This window comes from Strix aluco, chromosome 1 (assembly GCF_031877795.1).
Source record: "Strix aluco isolate bStrAlu1 chromosome 1, bStrAlu1.hap1, whole genome shotgun sequence".
Taxonomy (NCBI): Eukaryota; Metazoa; Chordata; class Aves; order Strigiformes; family Strigidae; genus Strix; species Strix aluco.
The window spans coordinates 66,963,760-66,989,925 of NC_133931.1; the positions used below are offsets into that span (position 1 = coordinate 66,963,760).

Here is a 26,166-nt window from a genome sequence, read left to right on the forward strand (position 1 = left end):
CACCTCATACACATGTAACTCTTAACTGTTGATGTTTCTATTCTATCTTGTATCTGCATGTGGGCAATCAGTCTAGTCTTCCTCTCTTTTGGGACCGGTGGAGATCCATGGATCAGATATGGCTTCTGTGAGGACCAGTACTGCTGAGCTTCAGAAGCACTTGGTAGAGATTGCATTAACTACGCTCCATTCTGAGCCCATGAAGACCCAGCTGCCCAGTCTCCATGTAAGCTTTGCTATTTTTAGTTTTGTGCCTCCTACATTTTACCTCTTGCAGATTTTTTAACATTTTATTTCATTTCCTTAGTGAAAACATATGGCAAACAGATGCCTAAGCAGGGCCCCAGGCACCCATCTCTTTTTCCAGACTTTTCAGGATATCTGGGAAAATTTGGAGGTTTATCCTGATATGTATCACACTCGCAATTTATTTCAGGTGCTACCTTTTCAGTGACAGGCATCCTAAACACTGTCAATTTTGGAGGTCTGTCATTTTAAAATCAAGTTTCTGTCTCTAATTTTTTTGTTGTTGTTTCATAGGCAACCTTGAAAACATAAATAAACTAACCACTAGATTTCAAAAATGGTAGCAACTGCGTATCAGTCAGAGGAAACAAGGGTGATTTAAAGATCTTCTTCTCACACACATCTCTCAAAATTTAAAATAAATCAGTTGAGATTCAACTACAAACATCAGTTTACTAGTCCTGCCCTAAACCTTAAGTAATGCGTTCCGCACAATGGTGTGACCACGGCTCTGTCTGAGATAAAAGGGAAATGATCTGAAGACATGAAAATGCTAAATCTAGCTCTGCTTAAAAAATTGCTAGTCCCCTCTGAGACTGGGATTTAGCTGTTTTGCATAGATTATGAGAGTGCTGATCTTGGGCAGAAGTCCCCCACTTGCTGTGACCAAGACAACGATTCCATGGGAGAGAGCATCTTCCAAACAGGAGAGTCTTCAGTAGAGCTGTTGGTCTCTGTCACATACCTTTTTCCCAGGTACAAGTTTTTTTTTATACTATAATCTTTCTCTCCCCTTTCCCATGCCTCACCTCTGCTGCACTATCCTAGGACAATGCATTTCAAATTAATATTTCAATATGTTTAAAATAGTTCTGAATTTTAAAAGTGTATGTATATGTGTATGTATATTCTGGAGAAAGTTTATTTTTGTAAGGGACTATATGTGGATATCAGCATTCTTTATAAAGGCTGCTTTGTAATTAATTGCTCACAGGGGACCTGAAAGCCAAGAAATAGCATATCTGTTTTCCCTCTCTTCTGTCCCCTTCCCAGGATTCACTCATTCCAGAAACATGAAATATTGAGCACAGAATTTAAGATCCAAATGTGTTGAGAAGAGACTACTGAGAGCCAAACACAGGCAAGGTGTCAGATTTACCTTTATATGTCTCCTAAGCATGAAGATACCCAAGGTGTGTCAAGATTTGCTCCAGATATCAGACATCAAGGATGTAGATTTATTCACAAAATGCAAATGTTTCATTTAGAAGCTATTTAAATGTACTACCTCTTGAATTTATTGTCATACTTTCTTTCTCTTTCTCATTAAAAATGTTGCTTTTTTTTTGCAAAAAGGATGCAAATGCTGCAATGCACCATCTTCTGTATTGATATGCAGCAATCAATTAATGGTGAGTCAAATGATTTTACCATTTATAAGACATGCAGTGGAAGCTGATACCATAGGTTGAATGAAGTTGCTCTGAAAGGCATAGCACATGGTGAGGAAAAACTATCAGCTCTGAGGCCACAGGGCTCCTTCAGAAGTGATTAACAAGTATCTTGTTCCATATTTTATATGACATTATCTAGCAAAAAAGAAATGTAAAGCAACTAAATCAATGCCAAACTGATTGTGGTATGTGACTTCCAAGGGATGTTTCTTTTTCTCCTAGATAACTTGTATCAACACAAAATGTTCCTTACAAATGAAGGATCCCTTTTTGTTGTCTGTAGGGAGGAAGGGCTAAAGAAAATAATGACACACGAGCCATCATAGGTAATTCCCAAGGGATACTTAGCTTTTCTTCCCCACATAGATCAACACATAATGTTCCTTACAGATAAAGGAGCCATTTTTGCCATCTTTACCAAGGAACAGCTAAAGAATACAGAAAATCTCATTGCACCAGGTCACGAATATGACTGCTGGAAAGAAGCAAAGCTCCGCAGTTCCCCCCAGAAGATGACTTTTTAGTATCTACAGAGTGTCTTCTTCCCCAAACCCCAGCTGGTTAGCTGCCACTTGGGTAGAGTTGCTGGTTGGCTGTGCAACACAGGCAGCAGCCACCTGTGGTGAGAGTGATGGTCCTGATGGAGCTGGCTGCCTCCAGCTGAGACCTCCCAGGCACGCTGGCTGGCAGGACTGCCGGACGCTCTCGGACCAGCCATCCTTTTGCATGGAAATGGGCAGAAGACTCTTGCTTCACCCACTTCTCTGTAACTTCAGATGTCTCTGCAGGTCTCCTTACGTTTTGTGCTGCAGACTCTCTGACGTAGGCTGCTGAACCATTTCCGCAGTACTCCCTTGATAACGTGCTTCTCAATTTGCCTCAGTATTCCGAGTCACCATTTTACTATTAATTACCAAATGTGTGAGAGCACAGCATTTGGTAGCTTGTCCTTCGTAGCCACATGGGGCAGCTGCAGACCAAAGGTGTCAGACTCCACTCAGTGCAGGAGAAATCATGTGTCGCCCTGCTAGTGAGCACCTGCCCTGCCTGTCGTCCTTTCAGCCTGTGCCAGCTTCTGTTTCAGCTCTGCCTGCAGCACCACAGGGACCACAGAGAAATGTGACTGGAAAATAATATGATTTCTGGTTTAATTCGATGAAACACTTGTACTGGTTTCTAAAATGTACGGACTCTTTTTTCCCTCCTGGAATAACAGTTTTCAAAGAAAACTGATTGCCATCACATGCATTAAAAATGGCATGTAACAGTGACTTTATCAAATGTACTGGAATATTAGCAGATACGTTACATGCATAAATGTAACATGTTTCACCTTCTCTATCTAATCCGAGAGCTTCTTATTTTCCATCCACCCACTCAGGCACACAGTTATTCATTAGGTACAAAAATGAACTGCACACCTTAAATATATTCAGATTATTGTAAAACTGCCTCCACCTTGCTACCAGAACTGCCAAGGTAAAAATATCCGTCTCTTTCTCAAAAGATAGATGGTGATAATATAGAAATGTTTCTACTTCCAAAGCGCCTATACTAATACAAGGAGTCAATTCTATTTAAAAATAAATTCACACTTGAACAGTTGCTGTACTTGATACATGTATTTCACACACACACAAAAAATTGTTTAAAAAGTTATGTAGCTCTAGTCAAGCATTTAGAAGTTAGGGAATAAAAGAGCAAGAAGAATCTTCTGTGCCTGAAGAAACTCTTTTTTCCCTCCCTTCCTGTGTAAGTATAGTCCTTAATTACATGAAAATGTGGCTTTTTACCTCAGGAATCCATCTTGTTTAATCCGAAGAACACCTTTTTCTCTTCTGAGCACCTGTGCCATGAACACCTTTAACATTATTTACTATCCCTTTGGCAGTTTTCTAGGCAAACGAAGCTTATGTTATGCTATGTTTCTGTCCCTGAGACCCCACTGAGAACTTTTGAAACCTTTTGAACTGCAACCAAATACAAGGGAAAAGTAGAGGTTTTAAAGAAGAAAATCTTAACCAAGTTTCAGCACAAGCAGGGAAAGGTAAAAGTCCTATCAATGCTTCCACCAAACTAAATGCTGAAGGTGGACCCTGCTCTGCTGCTATCATTCGGGTGGCTCAGCCCCGAGACCCTGCTCCGCAGGAAACCTGCTTTCACCCATCCTGCTGCACCAGGGCTGCCCGCATCCCTGCTGCAGTCCTCACCTGACTGCACTTTTCTGAGCATCTTCTTTTTTTTGAAAACCATTTCGACCTCAAAAATGCTCTGGGTGTGGTACCTTATATCTTGGGATGACAGGGATTACACTCTAATGCCTGCATCCATTTTTACATAGGTGAAATCTGGTTTTGCTCTTTTCTTCTTTTCCCTCGTATTCCCATTGCCCTCAGCCTCTTGCTTTTGTCTGGCTGATCATGTTTTGGCTCTGTAGTTCTCCCACGCCTTACACACTCAGTTTGCCGTTAAAACTCCCCCTTTAAGCTGAACATTTGGGTTGTGCTTGCAGCCCAGAAATTTGTGGTAAAACTTCTACACACAAGGCATGTCAGGGCAATTTCAGTATTAGGTGATAAAATTCCCCTCTTTCTATGCACACAAGTCACCCTTCAGGCAATGTTTCCAACAACTGCCCAGTCTCTGATATCCTTCAGTGCAGCTAAGATGGAGCTGGGTCATAGATCAGAGCAATAATGCCTACATCAGAAAAAAAAAAAAAGATATAAAAATATCAGCACAGTACCTGAGGGTTCATCAGCCACCTCTGCCAAACAAAGATCTTGGACAACATATTGTCAACACAGATGTTTGCACATTGGCAGGAAATTGATTAAATCCCACTGTTCTTTTTATTCAAACTCTGCTTCCATTTTCTGTCATAAGACAGAGGTCTAACAGTAGATGGTGGATAACCTCTGGTGTATTCATACTTGCTGTGCAATACATATATGCACATTATCACATCGGTTTTGCTGTATGTGCCTTTACTGTCACTCCTCATTACTGCAAATGATTAAATGAAATAGCAGGCAGTGAAAAACTATGAAACCTTGCAGTTTGGCACCACCTGTAACACAGCACAGCAAATCTGCTTGTGTCCATGAATATCCAACCTGTCTCCCAAGAATTACCATTTCCCCATTTTGTAAAGGTCCCAGTGTTGTCTCATACAGTGATCACCTTTTTTCTCTGTCTCTCTTGCTTTTTAGATTCCTGATTTGATGATTCAGTTTGTATCCACATGCACTTAGTGACAAATAACACTCTGCCTTAGCAGAAAATGTCTACTGAAGGGCTGCAGTGAGACTGGACATCAATCTAGGGAAGAAACACTACAAAAACTACAGCACCAACCTGCAGTGCATACCAAAAAAAGGAACTTAAACTCTGAAGTACAACTCCATGCCTTGTAATTATGTGAAGATATTTTGCTCGACTTCCTCTATGTCAACACTGAAATAGGACACCTTTTTATCTTAAATGAGTCAAATACTGGTGACACTGAAATCAATGGCAAAATTCCCACTTACTTTGATAAACTTTGAACATTATCTGAAAAATTTACATTAATAAAGTATGAGTTTTAAACTGCAATATATGCATTCTTTGTGTTTTTTGCTAATGAAATGATATAATAAATTGGTAAAAATACAAACAACTTTATATAGGTTGACATCCTATCGCTTCTTTTTATAACATCCAAACCCATAAAAGAATTAAAATATAAATACTTTTCTATAATTATGTAAATCTAAGGAGAATCTAACATTTGACAATAAAATTTTAATTTTCATAAAATATTCTTCTGAAATGTTACTATTTGCTGTAGCATAGAGTCTATTACTCAGTTTTTGGAAGTTGCTTCAGCAGCATCTGAGTAGATAGAATAAAACTACTGAAGACTGCACCCTCTGAAGCAAAAAATACCAAACAGCAAGTCTCAAAACCTACACCCAGTCTTATATTCAAAAAGAGTCTGATGAGGTAACAGGCATGATGCTGAGAACCTAAGGTGTCCTGGATGGACCCGTTTTTTGAATGGGTCCAGAAGGCCTAGGGCAGCCTCATGGAAGACAGAGGAAGAACATACCTCCTACCTGGAACCGATCATACTGAGGGAGAGAAAAGTGCCATTGTCTTGCAATTCATGGACGGATCCAGGTCATTGACTAGAAAAAAAAAAAGGAAGGATAACCTCAGATGTGCAATACATTTCCACATTTCATGCAAAATATGTCAACATTTTTTTTAAAGTGAAGAGCTTTGGTGATTTACATGTTACACTGGTATGGTGATCACCAGTGCTGTCTGATTGTCCTTGGCTTTAGCTAAGGGTGGCAGTGAAAGTGTATCTTTGTCATCTCTTCCTCTCCTTACAGTACTGATACCATTGCTACGTATTATTATGAATGCTTTTAGCACTACTGCAGGGCTTCTAGGTCTGCTGGAGTGCAGTATAAACCTAGGGCATTTGGACAGTGGCAAAGATAAAGAGCTTTTGGGATGAGTCATACACAGGGGAACAGCATTGGGGAAGGAACAGGGACAGAGAGAAGGGACTAGTGGCAGAGTACTCTGAAGGTGGCAATGCAAAGAACAAGGCTATTAATAACAAGAAACACATGTAGGGTGTGGGCTGGAAGATGGCAGATTCCAGCATCCTCATCAGCAAGCTCATCCTCGCACTCCCTGAAAGCCTCCTTCCTTGCCCAAAGGATGCACAGCCAAACTATGATACCACTTATGCTCCCTTTTTTTGCAGAACTACCTGTAACGACAACAGACCTCCACAGGAAGCACAAGTCACTTTATTGCTCCTCCACTTGTATCTGCATGCAGCCTTTTTCCTAGGACTCACCATCAGTAGAGAGCTTCTGCTGCTGGAAATGGGTGCTGCATGAGCAGCATCAATTGGTGTGACAGCTCTTTGTGCTCATTACTTGCGTTCCTATCACCTGGAAGGGAAGTTATAGAGGGCAGAGGGCTGCAGTGAGGGAGTTCAGGAAGGACTAACTTGTTCTCCTGAAATGTATTTTTAAGATGCTCCAAAAGTGGCAGATATATGTGTAGCGTAAGTCTTCTAGAGCAACTGAAGCCTAAAGTAGTCTAGAGGAATCTTGTTTATAACATTTGAACATCAAGCTCTGCTGTGAGACCATTAACCTGAACAGTAAGACTAAGGTTCAACCGGTCCCAAGAAATTTCTTCAGTAATCAGCTCTGAAACAGTCCTGAGAAACACACAGCACTTTTAAATTCCAGGCAAACTTTAATCTGATTCACTCAGGTGCTGAGAGTCATCTTCAGGAGGGCCAAACTCTAATTTGATGAATGCCTGAATAACATACCCAAAGTTTAACACACACAGCATTAGATTAAAAACACACCAGTGTAAAATTTTAATGTTCACTCTGTCTTGTTTTTTGAACTATTTACCCCCACATGTCTGCTAGACTTCTCAGACAAACAAATTGAATCTGGACTCACTTCTACCTTCACTGTAGTCCTTTCTCCCCATTGTTCAGGTGTCTTCTGCCTTCATCCAGGCAGTGCATCACTTCTGCCTTGCTTCTTGTCAGCCCCCACATCTAGCCACCCTTCACATCAAGTTTGTCCTGGCATTACCTCTAAATTTTCCAACACCAGAAGCAAAAATACTGACAAATTCCCCATTTGCTCCCCAGGCCTGATGTTGAGGAGTGAATGGGAGTAATGAAGGGAAGCAGACTATTTTTCACAAGAGAAGTCAAGCAGGAGAATAACAGTGGTGATGTCTTGAGGTATTGCATCCCCTCTCCCTCCAAAATTTTGGTGTATTGCTTGGAAAAACGATGACTATTCCTGTTATGCCATAGCTTTGTTTCCAGACATAGCAAGAGACTGGACAAGTCAGTAATAAGTATAGTGGTGGACCTGTAAAACTCACAATAAAACCCTAAGATAATCACAGCTACATTAAAAATTACCATTTAGAAGAACAACTAAGAGACCTAAGCAACTACTTGCAAAATAAAGCTAAATAGCAGACTTTGCACTTAGATCCATAGAAATATTGTTCTGGTTTCTTTTGAGTCCTGAGGCTCATAAGAGCTATTCTGTATTATAAACTCCATCCTATTCACTTTGGGACTGCTGTCCAGCTCAGAGATGACCCTCAGCATGAAGCAGTCAGACAGACTGAAAATGAGATCCAGTCACATTAGGCAAATGATACTGTCAATATGCAAGGTTGCCAAACAGAGTCATGCACCAATTAAAGTATTTTTGCCCAGTGTTTTACCTGTCTGCAGCTGATATAGAAGAGAAACATTCATAAATTATCAAAATCCATCCTGTGGACAGTATTTGCCACCAGATTTAAAACTACTGAAATAACTCACTCTCTGTACCACACAAGCATTAAGCTAATGCCCTTCTTAAGCTTCTCTGACACCCAGAGCTTTTGCACACAATGAAAATAATCTACATTCATGGTGCCCACAGAACATTAATCCAATCCACTATTTCTGAGGTAAGAAACGAAGCCATTTTAGTCCCAATTTAGGCTTTACTTCAAATTGTAATAATGCTATCTGTTAAACACCACTAAACATTTTTAACTAAAAATTGTCTTTCCACATGTTTATGATTCCTTTTGTATTACAGATGACTGTAACAGTGAGAAACAAATATTTTAGTGGATCATCTAAATACTAAACAAAGATGTAAATATTCAGTATGATGTGCAGGGAATTAGTAGTAGCATTAGCAGTAATGGGACTTGCACAGCTAATTCTCCACATAGCTAGCTGAACATGTACCCCAAAGTACTCATCAAGAAAATCAAACTTTCAATTACATTTTAAACTAAAACAGGCTTTAGAGGCTTTCTTTCTCTGAGATAAAACTTTAAAGTAGGTTTATCTCTACAAGACTGAACTTCAGGGCTTCACAGTTTTACTGCCATACTAAAAGTAAACAGAATAAGATTCAAACATTATTTATAAAAATGATTCTTACTGTGGAATTAAGTCTCTTTGAATCATGCATATTTTTTTATGCAGTATCTCCACTCTACTGTTACAGAAGTTGAGTACATCACAGTTTTAGTGTATACACAACACTGCCTGTGAGGTAGTGAAAAGGTCTACCCGACTTGACAACGGAGCTGATACCTTCAGCTTTGCACCTTTGATACTAGACCATCAGTTTTCTTTTTCAAGAAGTGCCAATGAGCACGTCTGCAGTAAAACTGTCTAGCAGGGAAGAAAGAAACAAGTTTGAAATGTGAACCTAAGCATCTGTCTTATGCCAGCATTCCCCCTCATGGCTTAGATATATCTATGACCTAGCAGGAAGGAGGAGACAGTGAAGGAGTTAATTGTAAGTGACTACCTTCTCATTTTCCGTCTTTCAGAGAAAAGGGTCTGACTTCTGCCAGAAGCAACTTAAACTTTTCAAGATAATACCAGCAAGCATCACCGTAAAGATCCAGGTCATGAGGGGTTCCCTAGATACACAGAAATTGATGGATACTGGAAAATGTGTAGGACAGAAAGACACAAAGCAGCACAGGACCAAAAAAGGTTTTGATTTGAGAAAGTATATTTTATGACTTACTAAGATAACATTTCAGTTACATTTAAAATTGTATACTGCTTACCACATATTAGAAATGACAAATACTTTCTAGCAATAGATGTTGAATTGTACTTCAGCCACTCCACCTCTTCACTTCTGATTCACTCTGACTTCTCCTAGCAAAAACCACTTCCTTGTGAGTGAAAGTGTTCCATTGCACAGTTGCCTTATTATGTTGCCTTCAATCATTTTTTTGTGCAACTGTATGGCCAGTTCCTAAGCTAAGTAGCCAATCATTATGTTGGCCATTACAACAATGTAACCACTGTAACAATTACAAAGCAAGACTTTGGGGTTATAATGGAGACTTGCAGGAAAACTTCTCAGACATGGTTAAAAAAAAAAAAAAGAGGGGAACATAGCAAAGGCTAGGAATTGCTAGCAAAGTAATAGACAACAAAACAGAAAATACAATAATAACATTGCATAAATCTGTATTGTGCCCACAAAATGAATACTGTGTGCAGCTCTGCTTCCCTCATCTCAAAACAAAACAAAACAAAACAAAACAAAACAAAAGGATATATTGGAAATGGAAACAGACCAGACAAAAACAACAAGGATGATCAAAGTTGTGGAGTAAGTTGTCCACAAGGAGTGGTTGAGACTGAAAAAAAAGACAATGTAGAGCAGAAATGAGGTCTACAGAGTAGTGAGTAGCATGGGGAGGCTGGACAGCAATCAACTGTCTGAAGAGCCAGCCTCTTTAGGCAGATAGCAACAGACCTGTGAAAATCCTTGCCAAAGGACTCTGTGCCTGAAAAAGCTTTACTTACTTTCTAGGGGAGACTGGGTGAGCATCTGAAAGAGAGATTCACGGGGGTTACTAAAGAAACAAACCACACCTGGTTCAGGAACCCCCAGTGTAAAAAAAGTTGAAGGCTGTGAGAACATTAAGGAGGAACTAGCATGTATGCTTGCCCAATTCTTACCTAAAACCTCACCGTGCACTTGTAGCCATTGTTGAAGATAATCCAAAGCTAGATGGCATACAAGGCCTTTGAACCAGCAGTGTGATTAATAGGTCATTATACAGACAGGTAAATTTCTGGTTAACTCGATGTACGCCTTGGAGTCTGAGGTGGATTTTAAATCAGAAACAGTCTGATAAACTTTTTATCTCCAGAAAAACAATATCCAAGAAATATTCCATAATCCAAACTAGCCAGGCTACAGATCTTCATGTCTATTTGCCTCACCTTTCAGCACAAGGTACTTTTTTGGCAGAGCTGAACAATGACTTTCTGGTTATCTCATAAAGGGGAAGAAAGAAGGCAAGGACAACTCTAGAAATCTTAAAAGTAGAGTTGTAACATTGAGTCAGTGGAAAAACACCCCAAATGAATGTGAGTATTCTAAATTTTAATTTGTTTCTGAAATTCCCTGAAGTTTTTATTGAATAGGCAGTTGCTCATGATCTGCACGTGTTAGAGAAGCAGCAGAATCAGAATCACTCGACTAATGAAGCAAGAAAAATTAAAAACAGTTTTAAAAACATTTTAATATAAACTGATTATGGATGCAAGCTGACAGTATCACACCTCTGGTCTGCAATTAAAAGACATTCTGAATCCCTCTTTCAAGGCTGATTGGTTTTACAAAAGAAATGTTTACTGGTAAGTATGGTGGATGAACTGAATAAATGAATGTTTGTTCAGCTGATTCACCGCCTTCTATTTTTTTCCCCCTGAATACAGTTTGTATTTTCTTGTGTCAGGAAGCGTTGGAACCTGGACAAAGAATGAAATCCTCACCCTGCTAAATTCAATTGAAATTTTACCATTGACTTGAATGGCACTAAGATTTGATACCATTTCTAAGGCCTTGTATAAAAACAAAAAAGTGGACCAACTTTCTTTGGTTGGTAAAACTGACTTATATGGAAACTCTTTTTTTTTAGTTAGAATAACTTGTAGAGATTAGCGATGCCAATGTAATTTGATCCTATAACAAGAGATGAATGCACACAAAAGACAGTCCCACTAAAAGCTTTTTAACTGAGTTAACTCAACCTTCTTCTTAAGAAAAGTAAAACTGCTTAGTTGACCTTACAAATGAAACTGAGAATATCTGATACACCATTGCTACAGCGCATGCTGAAAGCTGATCAGTAGTTCTGAGTGGGACAAATCCTCTTCAGCTCCAGTGGGAACGAAAAGATGTTGGGGAAAAAAAACATGGATCTCGATGAAATTCCAGTCATGGGAAAGTTCCCAGGTAGAGCCACAACCCCAGCAACACTTGTTTTAATGTTTTATCTCCTTTGGTTTTGGACAGCTAAGGCTTCCCAGGCAAAGTGCTGCAGGTGCACGTTTCCCGAGTGCCAGCAACACGAGCTCCCACCAGCTAGCGATGCTTGTTTCACCCTGCTCTTGTCAGTAGGGAAATCCTACTGCAGACCAGGTGTTGTAGATAGTTTCTGTACCTGCCATCCTCTTTGTATAGGCTTTCCTGTGCCACTGTTGCAGGGGTAGATCAGCGACAGCTACTGTAAACCATTCCTGCATCGAGGTCACAGTGAGAGACTCGTGAACATGCTGGAAAAGACCCAAATAGCCAGTGCAACCAGTGAGCAAATGTTTCTCTCAAAATAAAATCTGCTTTGCCCTAATTGCTTTTTCTCCTGCTTTTACACCCTATTCAGTGTTACTGCTACTGTGAGTATGTTAATGTATAATAAACCTGTTCTGTTCCATTACCACTTGGGAGACCTACTTTCTGCAACATTATACAAATGATCCTCAACCAAATCTGTGCTGGTTTTGCAGCAAATTACACTAAAAGGGCATTGGATCAGAATTCCACCAACCGTAGCAGTAGCAGTTGACAAAAAAACCAACCCGCAGTATTTTGCTTATATCAGGAAGACAGTTTCAGAAAATACTGCCACATATTCCACAAAACACCCCTCAGTCAAGAATTACTGGAAGAGTTTGATTTGTTTCAGAGATGTACATTAGAAGGGGATCTCATTTCAAACAACATTGCGCTCCTGAAAGACTGTGAGAGAAAGCAATGTTCACTGTAACACAGTAATGGCTGTTTTCCATGACACAATGGAAACTTTATCATCAGTTCTTGCCAGCACAAGCCTTTTGACAGTGAAATCAGTGTGTCTGTAATAATAATACATCGAAAAAGGCAACAGAATTTTGAAATGCTCTACTGGAAAAAGATGTATCTTTGGGAACATAATGTAAGTATCTGGGAAGTTTTGTGTTTATTGAGCAATGCTCACTGAAATACCGTCCCCAGCATGAATGATCTGAGAATCTGTGTATAAGGAAAGATTGCTGAGAATAGAGCTCAGCATGTTAAAGGAATTGCACATCTGGCTCCTGGTCCCAAATCCATGTATCTGAAAACTATGAATGATCTCACGTGGAAAAAGAAATGGCTGGCAAGCTCTTCCTTAGTCAGATGTACAACAGTTCTCTGCCTTTCTAGGACTCTCCATGCTTTTCGACTACATTGGTGATACAGAACATTTTCTCTGATAACTGTACAGGAATATACACAGTCATCAGATCTGTAAGAGACCATTCAAAATTGATCACAGACATGCAATACAAGTCTGAATCTGTCTGTAATTCAGGAAGTCCAATTCCATCTACACGTCAAATTTTTTTTCTGAGATATCTTTTGCCATCAGAGGTAGTATTTTCCCAGACCTGAAGGTGGAACTCTTGTTCCTTTGAAGATCTTTACATGAGTGACATAGCCTTTTGTATTGTCATTTTTCCCTTGAGGAAATCTGGACTTCTCTGAAGTCACTGCTGGGTTGTCTGGGAGATCACATGCAATGGTAGCAGAACTGGACAGTCAGGTATGAATGTCATGTTCACAATGAAATGTACCAGGAGCTCTTCAGATGTTGCCTGTTAGAACTCACAGAAAAAAAAAATCTTTCTCTTTGGGAATATCCTTGGGATCCTATTCCTTCTTTTGCTGCTACATAAGTAGACTTCTTGGTCTTCTTCTGGAGTCATCAAGTTTAAGGAAAGGAAAGACCAAGTATAATCTTGTGGTCGTACCACCTCCATATGAGATCACACAGAACCTCTGCCAATGTATTCTGTATCAAAATTGCAGCTGTGCATGCTCGAGCTACAGTACTTCTTTGAAAAAAATCTCAATTTCTTTACTGACAATTTTGTATTGTTTCCAAAATTCACAGATTCACAATTTAAACCTACAGCCATATTTCTGGTCTCATTTTCTTTAGTTTTGCTTTCAGAATTTTGTCCTTTTCTGAAAGCCAACACTGCTTCTACTCCTCAAACATCTCTAACCCAGACAAGTACTAGTAGGCTTATGACAAAGGTACCTCTTCACCTCCATTGGATTGTGCTTTTAAAATATCTTACATTAATGCACATTTTCCACACCTTTCATAACTTTATTCTGGACTCTTTCCAATATTTAACATCCCTTTGAAGTGTAAATGCCCAAACTGAATGCATTATTTCCACTATTAATGGTTTAATCAGTTCTATAAACAAGGGTAATATCCATTCCAGTTGTATTTGATGTTCATTTGGTTTTGCTCCAGAGTATTAGTTAGCAAAAGCTTTGTTCTGGGACCTCATGTTCAGCTGCTTATGTACCAAAATGTCCAGGTCCTCTTTAGCATTGTCTCATGGCAGTCATTCTCCCTAAGATTCCAGGTGTCTTGGAGGCTTTATCTTGAATGCACAGCCTCCAGTTTTACTGTACTGAGAGTATTTGTGCAAGTGAGAAGATCTTACAAAGCAATTCAAAGGAGCTTATCTAAGTGACCTGTCCTTATCTTTATTTACAACAGCAAAGCAGTGATTTGGTATTTTTGTCTAGGTCATTTCTAATAGCACAAGGCCAAGAATAACACCACCCAAAAAGACAACAGTATGACGAATCTTCACTTATAATTACTTCTCTTGAGAACTGTCACCTGAATCACCTATCAACTATGCAGAATTTGTATTCCATGTTGTATTTATGAGAACAGCATACTGTTCTACCTCAGATGGAAGCTGTTTCATCAACATTGATACCTTTATCAGCCAAACTTAAATTCAAATGTGTTTAACCAAATCTTTTTCATAAACGTGTGTTGACTGGCATTTAATTATTGGCATTTAATGACTGTTTCCCAGGTCAGCACTTCCATGATTCTGCCCCATATCCGTGTCAAACTGGCTATGATAGGCTAGCCTGTGTCATCCTCTTTACCCTTTTTTAAATATATGTTCAGTGTAAGATTTTTTTTTAGTACTCTGGCATTCCCCAGTACTCCATTGTCATTCCAGCAGCTGTATTGGGAGCAACAGAACTAATGAAGACACTGGATCCTGTGGATTTGGATCCTTTAGCCCCTAAATAACCTCCATTACAATAACTGCAATTTATTCTCCATTTGTCCTACGAAAATCCCATCCAGCAGTCTGGAACTACGTATATGCAAAGTGTATGGGTAATATATACATGCTGATTGTCTGGCTGATTGTTGCTAACACAAACGTGTAAGAGCTGAGTTTTTGGCTTGCTGTTCCTTTGCTGAGGAAATAAATTTTGGTTTATTTCCTCAGTGACATACCAATTTCCACGAAACTTACAGGACTGTAATAACTTTCTCTAAATTAAATTGCAACTGGCCAAAAGGGCATGGAATGACAGACAAATGAACAGATAATGCAAATCTTGTTCAGAACATGAAAATCAACTTAAATCTGTCTTTGATGCTTTGGAGATCTTAAGTCTGTTCCATTAATGCAGTTGAGTTCAGTTAAAAAATGTTCTAATAGTAGCGTAACATAGTTGCTCTACAGATATTGCCAGGTAGCCAGACAGTTTTTCACTTGTATTCAGAGGTGATAAAATGATCCGAAGTGATACCAGGCTGCCCTTGGAGGTTTTGCTCTACCTGTCCTACAGCTGCCAGGAGTGGGTGCTACTGCCAGCACTGCGGTGCTGGGGTAGGATCCAATGATCAGTGTCAGGCACAAACAGGCTATGCTTATTTTCAAAATACAGGTCAGAAGTATTTCCTAGATAGTTATTTTCTGAATGCTGTTGGAACAGTGAAGGTTCGTGAGGGGAGAAAGGACCCTCACTGGCATGGCCTGGTTGGCATCTGTCCCCTGCAAACCAATGCTCTGTATCCCCAGGGTCCCACTCGGCAATTTGGTGTTACCTAAACAACATGTCAAAGCAAGCAAAAAGATTGGTAGTGGGGAATTTAGGAAAAGTTCTTAAAATGAACCTTTGGCTCTCTTTTAGAAGAAGAAATTTAAGTTTTCTGTCCCGATGAGTCCTTATCCCAGACGACCGGTACTCCCCCCCTGTCCAGGGCTGCTTGTCCTTCTCCTCCTCCTCCGCACCGGCCCCCTCCCGCCCCCGACCTGCCGCCCCGCACCCGGAGTTACGGAAGGAAATAAACCCGGGGAAAATGGCTCCGGGCGCGGCGAAGGGGGTGTGTGTGGCGGGCGGGGGCTGGGCCGCTTCCCACCGAGGGGGAGTCCTGTGCGCCGGCTCCCGCCCAGTGTCCCGGGGCCGCCGCTGGCCGCGGTCCTCGTCTCGGCCAGAGCCGCCGCACGGTGAGGGGCCGCAGGCGGGGGGGTCGCGGCGGCGGGAGGGGCCCGCACACGGCCGGGGGCGGCGGAGCGCGGAGGGAGGGAGGGAGGGGGCAGCGGCAGCCCCGGCGGGGCGGCCAGCGGGGTCGGGGCGGCTGCCGACGGCCCCGTTGCTTTCGCTTTCGCTTCCCGCGGCGGGGGGGGGGGGGGGCGAGGGGGAGGCCGGGCCGGGGCCTGGCGGGGCCCCGCCGCGCCCTGGGCTCGGTTCCTGCGGACGTGGCCGGCCGGTAGGAGCCCGCAGCGCGGCCCGTGGCGGGGAGCGGAGCGCCGGGTTCCCCCGACCCCCGGTTCCTGCCCCTTAGCGAGGGCCGCGGCGGGGCCGCCGCCCGCTCACCTCGGCCTTGCGGGCCGCGGCCCTAGGCCGGGCCCTGCTGCCGCTGGTAGGCCCGCGCCCCCCGGCCGCTCCTGTCCCCCGGCCCGGGGGCTGGCCGGCAGGGCGGCGGGGCTCGTCCCGCTCCCCCGCCCCTGCTCGGGTGAGGGCGGTCTCCCTCGCCACCAGCGGCTGGGGAGCGCGGCGGAAGGGCGGGGGGTGCCCCGGCCGTGTGGGTGCCGCCGAGAGCGGCCGGACGCAGAGGTCAGGCCGCGGGGAAGGCACAGGCTGACGTGCCGGCGGAGGGGCTGAACCGAGCCCGAGCTTGTCACACCAGCTTGAATTACTTATTTATTTTTAAAAAAAAACTAGACGCATAGTGCGACGAATTGTTTAGCCCGCCATTCCCCAAGCTTCTGAAAGTGTAAATCGGGAAAAAGAAACTAGTATAGTCTGCTTGAAGCCTTGATATAAGACTTAAAGCCTTTCTTTATTCTTATGCTTCTACTCTCTGCATGCAGCCCTTGCTTTTCAGGGGCGAGGTACGGGAAGGGTAGGCCTCCATCACCTCCTGGTTGGTGGGGTGAGACCAGAGGCATAGTTCAGTAATACAGAAAAGTCAGTGTTGGGGCTCTGATTGCAGGTTGAACTGTGTTGCGGCCACCTATTGCAGGTGTCCATCCACTACAGACTCGCTCCACCAGTTCAGCTTTGTTCAAAAAATGTTGATGTGTTAGTCATGAGGTATTTTCTGCCCTTCTGCAGCTGGCTTAAACATGTAGAAGGAATACAAAATGCCTGTCATCTCCTCTGATTTCTCCAAATGCAGTCATGTGCCCTTGCCTTGCTTGGATCAAGTTTATCTCGCTGGGTGATCCACAAGTACACCGATCTTCTAGGAACCAGAGCCTGTTACATACAGCTGCTAATTCTGGTTGTCCTGTGGGAGATCCTGCACATGTGGCTCTTTATCTCACTGAGTAGTTTCATGTCACTTTGTGAGCACGCAGGGGCTGGTGACAGTGCCTTATTTCAGCCTAACAAAGCTATTTTCCTTTGGTTCCTTTTACAGGCAAAGGAGAAAGATGTAATTCGGACCCAAAGTGCAGTTTGGCTGTAGCCTACCACAGGAGCGTGTTCTTCACTAACTGCGGACCTCAGCCAAGTGAGCAATAGTGAATACTCTGTTACTACAATTTTGGGGCTGGTACTACTATAAGAAGTGTTTCAGGTCACCTTAGTGAGAAAGCCATTGTAAGTCTCTTCATTCTAGCATCCATATTCTAATTTATTTGATTTACAGTGAGAAAAGGAAAAACCTTTTTGGCCTTACAACCCTTAAAAACAAGGCCTGTGCTGAAAGTACTTTTTCTAGTGGCAGGGGTTGTCTAAAGTGTCATAAGTGAATTAAAATCAAGTATGTGTGTTAACATTGCATTTCCCTGGGCAAGCAGAACTCTTCAGGTTTATTCTGCATTTTTCCTACCATATTTGAATGGAGAACATTAGGCAGTTTAACAGAAGTTCATGAGCATTACATTTGATGTGTATTAACAGCATTTACTGAAATTTATAACAAGTTACAAGTAGAAAGAATTTTACTTCTGATTGACTGCAACTATGTGACTATGTGCTTTCTGTGCACTACCATGTAGTAAGTGGAGATTTTACGTTAGTGTCAGAATTAAATTCACACTTTCACTGTTGGGAATTGGATGCCTTAAGATTCTTTTACCCCTCAGAATTATTTGATTTAATTAGTGAAATAAGATTGCATATGCTGGTTGGACCTTCAAAAACTGAAGGAGGAAGTGATCTGTTTTTGAAAAATTTTGTTTGCTTTACATACCTGTTTATTTGGTAGAGCAAAGATCAAACCAGTGGAACTCCTCAGGTTCTTTTGCTCTGTTCATTACCAGCAAGAGCATGTGGTCTAATTGTTCATGGAAGATACACTTCAATAATTTTAAGGACATGGGGTCAACAAACTGGATGAGGAATTTTTCCCTGTCGTGGTTAGTAAGAATCATAGATGATTTTCACGTTAAGTGAAGATATCTAGTTAATAGTATTTTTTTATGCTAATTTTACTTCACAATTACAGTTCCCGTTTGGGACCAGTATCCAGAAAACGTAAATATTAAGAAGGGAGATATATATATATATATAATATATATATATCTAAATTTTGTCATATATATATGATATATATATATAAATTTTGTCACCACCTAATAGTTTGTTAATGCTGCTACAGTATGCTTTGGACACATCTTTTTTGTTAACACAGTTGACTGAAAATTGTTCTGCATTTGGGTCGTGATCACTTCTGGATAAGTGTTATTTCTGTCGCTGAAATATAATTGAATTTTGGTGCATGAATTTTGAATGTTAAATTGAAACTATTTTACTTAAAAGATAACCTCTAACAGGCCTGTAGCATCAGCGTTTGAAAAGACAAGATTCTGTAATTTCCTTATTTATCAAAATATCTTGCATAGTGAATATAATAAAGGACAGTTAATTACAAATGGTTTTATCTAACTTTTTTAATTACTGATTTAATGATATGGTATTCTCTTGGGCTTTTTTGCTCAAACTTGAATTTATTTTAGAGAATCAGAGCCATGTATTCCAGTCTCAGAGAACTCAAGATTTTGTTGTGCTTGGAACTTGGTAAACACCTGTAGGAAGGACTGTCTAAGCCCCTGTTCAAGTGACAGTCCTGTACAGAAGTGGTCACAAAGGGAAGGTGATCTGTCACACAACCACGTGGTGTCTGAATGTCACTCTCTGAGAGAGGGCTCAGAAATTCTGCAGATTTGTGTACATGCTGACTGCAATTCAGATCCAAGGACAGAGACAAAATTATCTTCTCAAAAAGCTGAAGTTGAGAGCAATGTTTTTTACTTGCCTGAGGAGAGTGGTTGATAGGCTGGACAGGGCTGCTACTTGGAGGGACCTTGATGGGATGGAGAAGGGGGCTGACAGAAACCTCATAAATTCCAGCAAAGGCAAGAAGAAAGGCCTGCATCTGGGATGGAATAGCCTGATGACTAGAACAGGCCGTGCGAAGACTTGATGGAGAGCAGCCTTGCAGAAAAGGACCTATGTGTGCTGGTGGACCACATACTGAATAAGAGTCCGAAGGAGAACTGCATCGTGGGCTGTATTAGTAAATGCAGCTGAGGGACAGCAGGTCAAGGAAGTGACTCTTCCCCTCTATTTGGCACCTGTGAAACTAGCAAGGCGGTTAGGGGCCTGGAGCACATGATGTTTGAGCAGAAACAGAGAGGTGGATTTCTTCAGCCTTAAGAGAAGGTGAAGGAAGGGGAGATCTTACTGCTGTGTGTTGGAAGCTGCAGAGCCAGGCTCCTCTTGGAGGTGCGTGGCAGTGAGATGAGAGGCAATGGACACAAGCTGGTTTAGCTGCGATGAAGGTCGTTTTGGTTTTGGTTGGTTGATTTGTTTTTAACCTGGAGAATGGTCAAACACTGAAGGAGGGGTCTAGTGAATGTGTGGAGCATCCATGCATGGAGGTGTTAGAACTTGACTGGACAAAGGGCCTGTGCAACCACATCTAATTCAGCTTGTATTGGGTGGCGTATGAAAATCCCTCCCAACCTAAACTGCCCTGTTGTTCTGTGATTACTCAAAAACCAGGCATTATGGTTTTAGAAATTAATTGTTAAAAGTTCTGCCTGAGAAACACAAACCCAAGAAATTATGCAAGAAACCGTAGATTTCTTTGAAATTGCACCTGGAATGAACATGAGGTCATCACAAAAACGTGTAATGTTAATTTTATTTATCATATTATGTGAACTTAAAAAAAGGGAAGACCTTGCATATTTTCTTATTGGTAATTTATGGCTTAGAATTTTTGTTACAATAACTACTGTTATGTTTGAGAGAACATTAAGCAGGAGACCTGATGAGAATGTAGGGACTTTTTGTATTTCTTTCTTAGTTTCTCACACCTACTCTGCAGTGAATTTTAGTCAGTAGTGCCTTAGAGATTCGTAGACACTGTCATGAAAGCTAGTTTACTGTCTGGAAATTTTTAAGGAGAAGAAAATGACTATCCAGAGGCCTGCATGCAGACAAATCTTTGAATTTAAAACTGCTCTTTATTCAGATCACCTACTCAAGACATACGGCCGTTGGTTACATTAACTCTGCTTTCACAGTGGTCCAGTTTATAGGTCATCTAAACTGTCAGTTTGGACTCTTATCAATCTCTAGATGTCATTAAAGGTTAAGGACAAAATTACAATGGATTTAGCTTAGTCTGCTGTATTTGTTGTAAGACAGAGTGTGCCGTGGGTTTCAGTGAGTTCATGTTGTGTGAGAAGTTTGAAGTATTTGTGTCATCACTTCTTCAAGATGATTTGGTATTAAAGAAAAGCATGGCATGGCTACTAAATATCTTTAAGGAGCCAATGTTTAATTAATTGTAGCTCAGAAACTCATGGATTAGAGTATAAGCTGTCATGAAATTAAATGTGCGTTTGAAGAGGAGGCACTGCAGTTTGGAGTATGATGCATTTCATCTTTTGCTTTTAGTGCAAAAAAAGTCTGTTCTCGACTCAAAATGGAGTTCAGTTGTGAGATACAAATAGTTGTTTCAAAAGTGTTAGGGACTGTAGTGACCAAGGTACAATAGAAGAACCAATGTATTTTTTATCATCTTGCATTTAAACTACTGTTGTTAGAATGGTGGAAAGAGTAAATCAACACAAAAGGGTTAAAGTTCTTTTTACATTCTGAAAAATGTGAGGCCACCCACTGCATGTTTATTTGAAGATTTGGACAAAGAACGATTAACATTAAATGCCTTGGGTTAGAAGGGGATTTGTAAGACTGCTTGATAGTATGTGTCTATAATTTGAAGTGGGGGTGATTTAGCAATGACTGCAGAGTCAGTTGATGAAATAATTTCCTTCTGAGATTTGAAAAAGGAAAAGGCATCAGTGAAACCTTAAAGATTGACTTCCCCTAGCTTGGTCTGCTCTCAGTAAATACTCAATTTTCGACAGTTTTCAGTTTCTTTGTGGGGTGGGATAGATAAACGAGGAGGGTCTTCTGTTAGCTTTTTGTTCTTCAGAAAAACACATAATTGTTTTATTTGTAGTTGTGTTGGAAATGGTGAGTAATCTGCAACTATTTTCCTCTAGAAACTCAGCTTCCCTTTGCCAGAAGCACTTTCAGTTTTCTTACGGGCCTGATGGAAGGTGCTTACCTCTTGGCTCCTTTAAAGGTGAGGGAGATTTGTACATATCCTCCCTGCAGCCTACAGGTAAGGGCTGTGACTGAACTTTGAGCAGTTCAGTCGAAGACCCAGGGTCATCAACTGGTGCATGCCTTCAAGTTCTCTCTGCCTGCAGATATCACAGGTCTCAGAAAAACCTCAACACTCCCTCCACACTTTCACACCATAGTTAGATGTGAGAAGAATAATGTCTAATTGCACTGTTAATAATATGTTTGGCTGTGTGAAAAATAGGATGATATTTTAATCTGTTACATTCTGCTGTGCCTCATCTGTACCAGGAGGATTATGCCAGTTTAATTATTTTTGATTAGTTTGGTTACTGGAAGAGGAAAATCAGGGAAAGCCTTCTGATGCAGTTGCTGTTGTAGCACAGGTACTTTTGTATAACCAAGTTGACACTTGTCTTTTTACTGGCACTTGTGACAACCTTTCTAATATGTGTCTGCAATTCAACTTCTTGGTTTTTTTAAAAAAGGAGTATACAGAAGGAAAATCTCATTTAAATAACCTCTTTATACAGTATTAAAACTACAAAATTATGTCACAATAATTTTTTCTTTCCCCTTGTGTGCATTCAGCATAATGGGATTCCTTTATATTACTCATATGCTCTGTAGATAAATGCTATTATATACAGTTCTACATATCTTTCATGTAGAGAAATGAAACTCCAAAGTTATGTTTTATGCATATACAGGAAACAGAATTCAGGCTGCTTATGTACCTATCAGTCCTGCAAATATTTCAGCAACCTGTTTAAACCCCCTGTTAGGTGATGCCTTAGTCATTTCAGTAGGGGACAAATGCAATTTGGAGTGCAAATCATCATTCAGGATCCACTTAATCTTTCTAGGAAATGGACTTCCAAAATTAATTTTATTTTGGTGTCTTTTCAGGACATGTTTTACAATTTTTAAGATAATTGAGAATGTAAATTGGCAAAACTTGAACTCTGATCAAGCAAAGCGTCTAATTGGAAGTTTTTTTCCAAAGCTTCCATCTATTGTTATGCTGCAAAGCATGTTTGCATCTGCCTTAATTATTTAGCTATTTTTTTTGTTAGTGTTGGTTTATCTATGAAAAATGATACCCAAAGCCTGCAAATAAGCAGAAATAATACATTTGAATACAAATACAGTATCCAGATTTTTAGTAGTTAATACTACTCAAATGTGGTTTTGGAATATATGTGATTATTGGAAAGACTGATTTACCGTATTTTGCTTTATTTTAAAAAGTGATTCTAAATTACTACATTTGTGTAAGCCTGTAATTCTTTGTTTTTTAGGGGTTTCTACCTTGGTAAAGGTATACTGGACAAGTGTTGACTTGAAAGCTGCTTTTAGGATGTCTGAAGATGATGAAAAAGTTAAACTCCGTCGAATTGAACCCTCCATTCAGAAGTTCATTAAAGTGGCAATTCCAACAGATTTGGAAAGGCTAAGGAAACACCAAATAAATATTGAGAAGGTCAGTGTTGACTTTTTACTAATGTAGTTCTTTTTACAGTATAGAAGCAGTCATGCTGCAAGATTATATAGAGATTTTGATGAAAAATTGATTATGAAATGCTTTAACTCAAATCTGGCTAAAGATGAAACTTGTGTATTGTTTGGTAATTCTGTGTGTACAAAGGCCTTTACATTTGTAGCAACTAGTTAATCTACAGAGTGAGAAACATTACTGTTTTGTGTTAAAAAGTTGTAAGGAAAGCAGCGTAATATTCTTACTTCATTTTTAAGTCACAGCAGTTTGCTGCCAACTATTCTGAGTAACTTACTGTTTATACCTAGCTTTTTCTCTACATATTTTTTAACTGAGTTGAGAGAAATAGAGAGATTGAATTATTTAAGTAAATAGAAAAAGAATTGTATCAAAAGTGTAGTCTGTTGTATCAAAAGTCCAGGAAGACTGGGCACTCTTTAAGAAGGAAGTGTTAATGGCTCAGGAGCAGGCGGTCCCCAGGTGCTGTAAGAGAAGTCAGCGACAGAGAAGAGCACCCTGGCTGAACAGGGAGCTTTGGCTGCAACTCAGGGAGAAAAGGAAAGTTTACAGCCTTTGGAAGAAGGGGCTAGCCACTCACAGTGATTACAAAGAGGCTGTGAGGCTATGCAGGGCAGAAATCAGGAGGTCTAAAGCCCAGCTGGAAATTACCCTGGCTTCAGCAATCAAGGATAACAAGAAATGTTTCTATAAGTATGTCAGTAGCAAAAGAAAGACCAGGGAGAGTATCCATCCCCTTCTGGATGCGGGAGGAAACATGGTAACAAGTGATGAGGAGAAGGCTGAGGTCCTTAATGCCTTCTTTGCCTCAGTCTTTAATAACAAGACTAGTTGTATTGAGGGAATCCAGCCTCCTCAGCCAGAGGACAGAGACTGGGAGAACGATCCCTCCGCATTCCAGGAGACAGTCAGTGACCTACTGCATCACATAGACACACACAAGTCTATGGGACCAGACAGGATACACCCGAGGGTGCTGAAGGAGCTGGCTGGGGTGCTCGCCAAACCGGTTTCCATCATTTACCAGCAGTCCTGGCTGACCGGGGAGGTCCTGACAGATTGGAAACTGGCCAATGTGACGCCCATCTATAAGAAGGGTCGGAAGGATGATCCAGGAAATTACAGGCCTGTCAGCTTGACGTCAGTGTCCGGGAAGCTGATGGAGCAGCTCATCCTGAGTACCATCACACAACACATGCGGGACAACCAGATGATCAGGCCCAGACAGCACGGGTTTATGAAAGGCAGGTCCTGCTTGACAAACCTGATCTCCTTATACGACAGGCCGACCTGCTTATTGGATGAGGGAAAAGCTGTGGATGTAGTTTACCCTGACTTTAGTAAGGCCTTTGACACCATTTCCCACAGCATTCTCCTGGCAAAACTGGCTGCTCGAGGCTTGGATGAGCACATGCTTTGCTGGGTAAAAAACTGGCTGGATGGCCGGGCCCAAAGAGTTGTGGTGAATGGAGTTAAATCCAGTTGGCAGCCGGTCACGAGTGGTGTCCCCCAGGGCTCGGTTTTGGGGCCACTCCTGTTTAACATCTTTATTGATGATCTAGATGAGGGGATCAAGTGCACCCTCAGTAAGTTTGCAGATGACACCAAGTTGAGTGGGAGTGTTGATCGGCTCGAGGGTAGGGAGGCTCTGCAGAGAGATCTGGACAGGCTGGAGCGATGGGCTAAGGCCAACTGGAGGAGTTTCAATAAGGCCAAATGCCGGGTGCTGCACTTGGGCCACAACAACCCCCAGCAGCGCTACAGGCTTGGGGAGGAGTGGCTGGAGAACTGCCAGTCAGAGAGGGACCTGGGGGTGTTGATTGACAGCCGGCTGAACATGAGCCAGAAGTGTGCCCAGGTGGCCAAGAAGGCCAATGGCACCCTGGCTTGTGTGAGAAATAGCGTGGCCAGCAGGGACAGGGAAGTGATCTTACCCCTGTACTCAGCACTGGTGAGGCCGCACCTCGATTCCTGTGTTCAGTTTTGGGCCCCTCACTACAAAAAGGACATTGAATTACTTGAGCGTGTCCAGAGAAGGGCAACAAAGCTGGTGAAGGGTCTGGAGCACATGTCGTACGAGGAGCGGCTGAGGGAACTGGGGTTGTTTAGTCTGGAGAAGAGGAGGCTGAGGGGAGACCTCATCGCCCTCTACAGCTACCTGAAAGGAGGTTGCAGAGAGCTGGGGATGAGTCTCTTTAACCAAGTAATAAGCGATAGGACAAGAGGTAATGACCTCAAGTTGCGCCAGGGAAGGTTTAGACTGGATATTAGGAAGTATTTCTTTACAGAACAGGTTGGAATGGGTTGCCCAGGGAGGTGGTGGAGTCCCAATCCCTGGAGGTGTTCAAGAGTAGGGTTGACATAGCGCTGAGGGATATGGTGTAGTTGGGAACTGTCAGTGCTAGGTTAACGGTTGGACTAGATGATCTTCAAGGTCTTTTCCAACCTAGATGATTCTGTGATTCTGTGATACTTAGCATATATGTAAAATCTCCCTCATTTAGGATATATCAAGAAGCCTGAAAAGGCATTGGGTGCTGCAATAAGAAACAGAGACATGATCAGTTATTACCCTGTGTAGTACTTAGCAGTGTGAGAGATGATCTTGGGAACTGCTGTGTTTTGCAGGACCTGGTCAGTGAGGAGGGGTAGCCAGTTACTGGTTGATCCTGCTAAAAATATCTTTATGTATTTAGACAAAGAATAATTACACTGTATCTAGCCAGATAGTGTTACCATGGTGTCAAGGTAGGGGTGAAATATGTTCCACTTAATTCAGCCACGTGTTGGTCAGTTGAAGTCTTTATTGGCCCAGCAACTTATTTGCATCAAGCATTCCTGTTTTGCAGACAGAAGGGAAGATCATTGCAAGAATAGTTTTCTGTGTCTAGAAGAAAATGCAGAAAATGTTAGCACTCAGGATAAAATGAGTCTTTAGGTTAGTTCTGATGTAACACTTTGTTCAAAGCATTGTCAGAGAAACTCATGCTTAGCCAGAGTTTAATTACAGACAATACAGACTGCCATTTCCATAATGGCACTCAGTGACCACACTGAAATACCAAGGTGCTTTACTGAGCAGTTGAATTTTATATTTTGAATGTAAAAATCTGATGCAATCTGAAAGTACCTGGTTTGGACATTT

General features: G+C 41.5%; 1 protein-coding gene across 9 annotated transcripts in view; it reads left to right on the forward strand.

Annotated features, from left to right (window-relative positions):
* The first annotated feature begins 15,737 nt into the window (after positions 1 to 15,737).
* Positions 15,738 to 26,166, forward strand: part of STX17 (syntaxin 17) — a 35,137-nt gene continuing 24,708 nt past the window's right edge. The window contains exons 1-4 of one of the 9 annotated variants that reach the window (XM_074823669.1): positions 15,768 to 15,897; positions 17,316 to 17,408; positions 21,421 to 21,503; positions 22,807 to 22,988. In XM_074823669.1, the coding sequence (XP_074679770.1) occupies positions 22,866 to 22,988 (123 nt within the window). In that variant the 5' untranslated portion in view covers positions 15,768 to 15,897; positions 17,316 to 17,408; positions 21,421 to 21,503; positions 22,807 to 22,865. Of the gene's footprint in view, positions 15,898 to 16,086; positions 16,161 to 16,366; positions 16,407 to 16,447; positions 16,668 to 17,315; positions 17,498 to 21,420; positions 21,504 to 22,806; positions 22,989 to 26,166 lie in introns of those variants that run through there. The other 8 variants (XM_074823678.1, XM_074823697.1, XM_074823688.1 and 5 more) reach the window with 8 other exon arrangements.